This window comes from Chrysochloris asiatica, unplaced genomic scaffold, assembly GCF_000296735.1.
Source record: "Chrysochloris asiatica unplaced genomic scaffold, ChrAsi1.0 scaffold00125, whole genome shotgun sequence".
NCBI lineage: Eukaryota > Metazoa > Chordata > Mammalia > Afrosoricida > Chrysochloridae > Chrysochloris > Chrysochloris asiatica.
In genome coordinates this window covers 8,128,773-8,135,898 of record NW_006408643.1, presented here as the reverse complement: position 1 = coordinate 8,135,898, position 7,126 = coordinate 8,128,773, and the positions used below count along the sequence as shown (strand labels likewise).

General features: G+C 44.0%; 1 protein-coding gene across 1 annotated transcript in view; it reads left to right on the top strand.

The window, feature by feature from the left end:
• The first annotated feature begins 2,896 nt into the window (after positions 1 to 2,896).
• The window catches only part of LOC102840990 (zinc finger protein 709-like), a 27,064-nt gene continuing 22,834 nt past the window's right edge, over positions 2,897 to 7,126 (top strand). Inside the window, exon 1 of the mRNA XM_006869066.1 lies at positions 2,897 to 2,908. Within this exon, the coding sequence (XP_006869128.1) occupies positions 2,897 to 2,908 (12 nt within the window). The remainder of the gene's footprint in view (positions 2,909 to 7,126) is intronic.

Genomic DNA, 7,126 nt, shown 5'->3' with positions numbered 1-7,126 from the left:
CAAATTCCCCTTCTTCCTCAGCCCTGGAAACCACTAACCCACTCTCTTGTCTCTGTGTGCCTGCCTACTCTTGATTTTACACTTGAGCCCATTGATTCTGAGCATCTTCCAACCTAAGGGCACATTGTCCAGCACTACCTGAGACAATGTTCAGCTACAACTCATAAGCTTTCAACTTCTGGCACTGTACCTGACAATATCCAGCAGCTAACCACTAGGATGTAGCCCATTGCTTCTTCTTCCTCGTCTTTCTTGGTCTGGAAACTCAGCTGAAACCTGCCCATTGTGAGTGACCCTGCTAGTATTTAAAAATGGATTGCATAACTTTCAGCACCATAGCTACACACCAGCCACCACAGTATAGCAATTGACTGATAAGTAGGGCCCCACCATAGTTGCCCCTTGGGCTATGACTTAGTTTGCTCAGCATGATGATTTTGAGATACTTCCATGACATCATGTGTCGCGTCCAACAATGGCTGTACTCCACGACCTGCACAGAGAGATTAAACCTGAGTAGGGGCGACAGGGGATTAGGAAAAAAACAGAAGACACAAAATACAAAATGAAAATAAGTAAAGTTGCGACCAGGTGGGACACAGCATTCTGATGGAGATAATGTGACCCAGATCTAGTGCCACGAGTTTATCATATACACAAATCAAAAGAAAGTGCTGGGGGCAGGGAAAAGAGTACAAAAACATCTGCGATATTGATGCAAGCAATAAGCTGGACTTTATCAAAAGAATGCAGTTGCTATGGAAACAGAGATAGGGCAACGAGATGTTTTTGCAGACTTGAACTGAAGGTCATACAAGGAAAAAACCTTGCACATTCCCTGTCCTCCAAGCAGCCCTGCAAATTCTTCAGGGGGCAGCTTGACCTGGGAGCAACCCAATTTTCTGGACCACAACTGTTCAGTTATAATCCTTCGGTTAAACAACCCCCAACTCTGAGACCTTCAACTCAAATCGCTCCCGACAATCATGTGTATTAGAACTTCATTTCTCCTTATGGCTGAAGAAATGCACTTTTAGAACTAATCTGACCCCACAACATGTAACTCTGTTACGTGGGCTGGAAATGCTACTTACTTCTATGTGAGTCTGTTTCTGGGTTTTCAAGGAGTTTGTCGGTCCTAGCTCCAGTGTTCAAGTGCTTTACAAAGTGATTGCTGTTGTTAAATATCATTGAGTCAGCTCCGACTCGTGGTGACCTTGGGTACAAGAAGATAAGACACTGCCCGGTCTCCAGCCATCTCTATGAGAATTGGCATGTCTGGACCCACTGTTGCAGCTATTGGGTCAACTCACTCCACTGAGGGGTTCACTCCTTTTTGCTGGCCCTTTGCTTTCTAGCAGCTGGACTTTTCTGATGGACCGTGCAAAGTAAATGAACTGAAGTGCCACCATCCTCGCTTCCAAGGAACATTCTGCTTGTGTTTCTTCTAACTGACTTGCTCATTCAGTACCATTCACCAACACCACAACATCCATCCTTCTTCGCTCCTCCTTTCTCACTCTCCAGTTTTTGCATGCACTGGAGGCACTTGAAATGACCATGGCTTTGTCACTTTGGTGACTAACGTGTGCTTTATCTGAAAGTCGTTGTTAGATGCCTTCAAGTCAGATTTCAACTCATAGTGATGCCCAGTTCTGCGCTATCACAATTGTTATCTTTGAGCCCAGCGCTGCTGATACTGGGTTAATCTTTCTCTTTGTAGGTCTTCTGTTTTCACTGACCCTCCACTTTTCCAACCTTTATGTCATTCTCCAGGCACTGGTCCCTCCTGACACGTCCAAAATATGAGAGCTGAAGTCTCGGTGTTCTCGCCTCGCATCTAAGGAACACTCTGGCTGTACTTCTTCCAAGACAGATTTGTTTGTTCTTTGGGTAGTCCATGGTGCTTTCAATATTCTCCTCCAACACCATAACTCAAATACATCGATTTTTCTAACATCTTCCTTATTCGTTGTTCAACTTTCAGATGCATTTGAAGAGACTAAAAATACCCTGGCTTGGGTCAGGCACACCTTAATCCTCAAAGTGATGTCTTTGATCTTTAACACTCAAAGAGATGTGTTGCAGCAGACCTGCCTAACGCAATACATCTGTTGATTTCTTGAATGATGATTGTGAATCCAAGCAAATGAAGTCTTGGACAGCTTTCTTCTTTTCTCCATTGATCGTGACGTTATTTATTGCTCCAGTTGTGAGGATTTTTATTTTCTTTACATTGATGCCATGTTCTTCTCCATATAATCCAGTTTGTTTGGTTACTTGCTCAGCATACAGATCGAATAAGTATGGTGAAAGGATGTAATTCTGGTGCACACCTTTCCTGATTTTAAACCATTTGGTATCCCCTTATTCTGTTCAAATGACTGCCTTTGGGGCTATGTACAGATTCCTCATGTGTACCTTTGTTTTGGAATACCCGTTCTTTGCAATATTATCCATAGCTGTTAAGATCTATACAGTTGAATGCCTTTGTGTAATCAATAAAGTACATCTTTCTGGTATTCTGTGCTTTTAGCCAAGATTCATTGACTTCTTCAGGATTGGAGGAAGACTCATTAACAACCTGTGATATACAGATGATACAACCTTGCTTGTTGAAACCAAAGAGGACTTAAAATACTAATGAAGGTCAAAGAGCACAGCCTTCAGTATGGGTTGTTACCTCAATGTAAAGAAAACAAAAATCCTCACCACTGGACCAATAAGTAACATTCTTATCAATGGAGAAAAGATTGAAGTTGTCAAAGATTTCATTTTGCTTGGATCAACCATCAGCACTCACAGAAGCAGCAGTAAAGAAATCAAATGATGTATTGCATTGGGCAAATCTGCTGCACAAGACCTCTCTAAAGTGTTGAAGAGCAAAGATGTCACCATGAGGACGAAGGTGAGCTTGACTCAAGCCATGGTATTTTCAATAACCTCATATGCATGTGAAAGTTGGACAGTGAATAAGGAATACCGTAGAATTGATGCATTTGAGTTATGGTGTTGGAGGTGAATATTAAAAGTACCATGGGCTGCCAAAAGAGCCAACAGATCTGTGTTGGAAGAAGTGCAGCCAGAGTGCTCCTTGGAGGCCAGGATGGCCAGACTTCATCTCTGATACTTCAGATACATTACCAGGAGGGACCAGTCCCTGAAGAAGGATATTATGTTTAGTTAAGTGGACGATCAGAGACAAAGCAGAAGACCGTCAATGAGATGGATTGGCACAGTGGTAGCATCGATGGGCTTTAATGCAATGATTGTGAGGTTGGCACAAGACTGGGCAGTGTTTTGTTCTGTTGCGCGTAGGGTTGCTATGAGTCAGTACTGACTCGATGACACCTAACAATGACAACAACATTGTCTTCAGCAGTAATATCCCTTGTTCCGCATCCTCTTCTGAATCTGGCTTGAATTTCTGGCAGCTCCCTGTTGATGCAATGCTGTGACCCTTTTTGACTTATCTTCGGCAAAATTTTACTTGCATGTGGCATTAGTGATGTTGTTCAATGATTTCTGTACTCCACTGGGCTACCTGTCTTTGGAATGGGCGCAGATAAGGATCCCTTGCAGTCAGTTGGCCAGGTAGCTGTCTTCCAAATTTCTTGGCATAGATGAGTGAGTGCCTCTATCGCTAGATCAGTTTGTGGAAACATTTCAATTGGTATTCCATCAATTCCTGGAGCCCCGTTTTTCATCAGTGCCTTCAGCACAGCTTGGACGTCTTCCTTCAGTACTGTTAGCTCTTGATCATATGCTACCTCTTGAAATGGCTGAATGTCAACCATTTCTTTTTGGTGCAGGATTCTGTTTTGATTATTAATGGATGCTTGGAGCTGTTTCTTCCCGTTTTGAATTGTACCACATCAGCAAATGAAGGTCCTGAAAGCTTTGCTCCATTTCTGTTATTAAGGTCAACTCTACTTTGAGAAGGCAGCTCTTCCTCAGTCATATTTTGAGTGTCTTCCAATCTGAGGGGCTCATCTTCTGATACTACATTCAACAATGTTCTTCTGTTATCCATAAGGTTTTCAGTGACTGCCCATTCAGAAGTGGGCCACCTCTTCTTCCTAGCCTGTCTTAGTCTGAAAGCTTTGCTGAAACCTGCCCACCATGGATGGCTTACTAGTATTCAAATCCTGGTGGCCTACATCCCAGTATCATGGCAACACATGGCATGACAGTATGACACAGTGACAGACATGGGGTGGCTTAGAAGGTTGTTGTTGTTGTTGTTGTTAGGTGCTATCGAGTTGGTACCGACTCATAGCGACCCTATGCACAACAAAACAAAACACTGCCCGATCCTGGGCCAACCTCACTATTGTTGCCACGTTTGAGCCCATCGATGCTGCCACCTGTATTTGCTGTCTTTGAACGTTTACTCGTACTTTCTTTCCCTCTGTAACTGAATCTGGGCCCAGAAATGTGCTGGGCGCTGAATCTAGTCGTGCTGAGCAGGGACCACAGGCTCTTCAGGGCCTCTTGGTACCTGCCTGGCACTGGTGGAGCCCCCTCCTGGGCAGTGGGGGACCTGCCAAACAGCAGGTCACACCCCCGGCTTCGATGGTACTGTGATTTTATTGAGCTGCTTTATTGAGGTAGAAATTACACACCATACAAGCTGCTCAGTTAAGATGCATAATCCAGGATTCACAGAGCTGTACAACCACCCTCACCATTAAATTCCAGAACATTCCATCAGCCCAAACAGAGACCTGGTGTCCAATAACAGTCACCCCCACCCTCCCTCCAGATAGTCCCCATTGTCCAGTGCCAGGAAATCAACTCCAACTCGTTGGGACCCCCGTGTCACGGGGGAGAGCTGCCACATACAGGCCTCTCACCACTTTCTCCCTCAGAGCTGCTAACTGGGTTCAAACTAGCAACTTTTCACTTAACAGTCAAGGGCTTAGCCACTGTGCCAGCGGCCTTCTTCCTTAGTCCCTAGAACTCACTGCTTCTGGGCCTCTCATGTGACTAGGATCCCACAGTAACTGTCCTTTCACGTCAATCACCATAAGGCTGTCAAACTGTTGGATTAATGCATGTGAGGACCCGACATGCTAGTAATCCATGATGGCCCCGTCTGCTTACTCACACATTCAAATGGCACGTGAGCTACAGACAGACACAGGCTTATATACCTATGTGTGTAGGCGTTAGCTCCCTAGGATGCAACTTCTTTTTTTAAAAACTTTCTTTGTTTTTAAACTTTTTATTGTGCATTGAGTAAAGGTTTACAGAGCAGATCTTCAGACTTTGCAATGCCCTCTTTGCACCAACAGTTAACAGCACTGACCACTATTCACTTTAACCACCGTATTCCTCCCGTGTCTCCCGCCACCCCCATCTTTCCTCTGCCAAACCCCCTCCCATTGTATATTACCTGCCCCATCACCCATGTCAACGCATGTCTACCATCTAGTGCATGTGTATTTTGATACATTTTTTTTTTTTTATTGTGAATTGAGTGATAGTTTACATGGGAGAACATCGGTTTTACACTCATTGTTTCACTGCAATGATTACAATCCCCTCCATGCATCATCATTCAACAGTATTTGCTTCTATTCTCTCGGTTTTATTATATTTTTTGGGGATGTACACAAAAACCATCAGGAATACATAATCATTTAAACAACCAAAGGGCACAGTCTGCAAGCCTGCCTCCTGGCTGCGAGCACACAGCCTTTCTCTTTCCATGAGTCTAGAGTCCTCTGTTTTAAAACTTTTTATTGTAAATTGAGTGAAGGTTTACGGAGCAGCTCTTCAGTTGTGCATTACACAAACCATACACCTTGCTTCATCACAAGGATTGTAAATCCCTTCCTTGTAATAACAATCACCCCCTTCCTCCCTGTGGCTCTCAACACTGTCCTTTGGTAAATGTTGCCCTTTTGATCTTGAATGGTTGACCATACCTTACTAGTATTGCTGTCCCACCTTGGATGAAAATTGGGCAACAGGATGAGTTCTGTTCCAGACCTGAAGGGTAGCCCAGGGCCATAGTCTCAGATTCCTCCAGTCTCTTTCTGACCAATAAACCTGGTCTTTAAAAATTTTTTTTTATTAATTTGAGTTTCATTCCACATCCATTTGAATGCTGACGGGGTCACCCATGACAGCTTTCAACTGAGCTTCCAGATTAACACTGAACAGGAAAAGATAAAAACATTCACTGCTCAATCCGCCCAGGAGACAAGCTAAAATGTTAATCAGGTTACTGAGTGGGACCAATCCTCTGGTTTCCCTCCTGTCTTCAAACAGGTCGGTAACCTAACCCCTCCCCGATTCAGACCCCATATAAGTCTGCACTGCCCTATATTCGGCCACTCAGAATCTAGAGATGCTAGCTTAATAAAACCGGAAACTCTGCTTCACCTCTCCGAGTGGCCTAGGTTGACGACTCAAGAGCTGCTATGACACTCTCCAATTTAAAACTGCTGTTGATAAGACCTCCAAACTAGGATGTACCCCAGAAAGCTTGTCCCAGGTCTGACCGGGCCCCAAATATCTTGAGTAGTTTCAAATAACAAGAACTGACAAGTTTCAAAGGCCATATGTCCCAAATAATATCCAATTGTAGCTGCATGCTCAAACCCAGTGTAACAAGATGTAGATAAACCAGAGTGTCAGTTCCCAGAATATGCAGACAGCCTGGGAAAACAAACACCAGGTGCCAGTTTACAGAGACATATTGTGTTCCTTCATTCCAAGAGAATAACCTTGCTTTTTGCTTCTGTACCCAGCTTGTTCCCCTTTCCCTGAAGTTTTAGCCTTTTAAGCCGCCCCAACGTCAGAAAGACGCTGATCAGCAATACTCTTCATTTCCAACTCTGTGTCTCTGCAGCGGTCTCTCCAATCTCACTCTCGGATTCGCAGGTCTAACACTAACACAGAGACTAAAAAGAGGAGAGTCAGACTACTTCTGAATGTTTAGTGGCTGAAAACCTTAAAAACAGCAGTGGAACACCGTCAGCGCAAGAATATTGAATATTGAAACATGATGAAGAGCATCAGAAAATTGGCAGATATAATCAGGGAAGATGAGCCCCCTCAGGCTGGAAGGCATTCAAAATAAAAAGAGGGAGACCCCCAATGAGATGGATTGGCA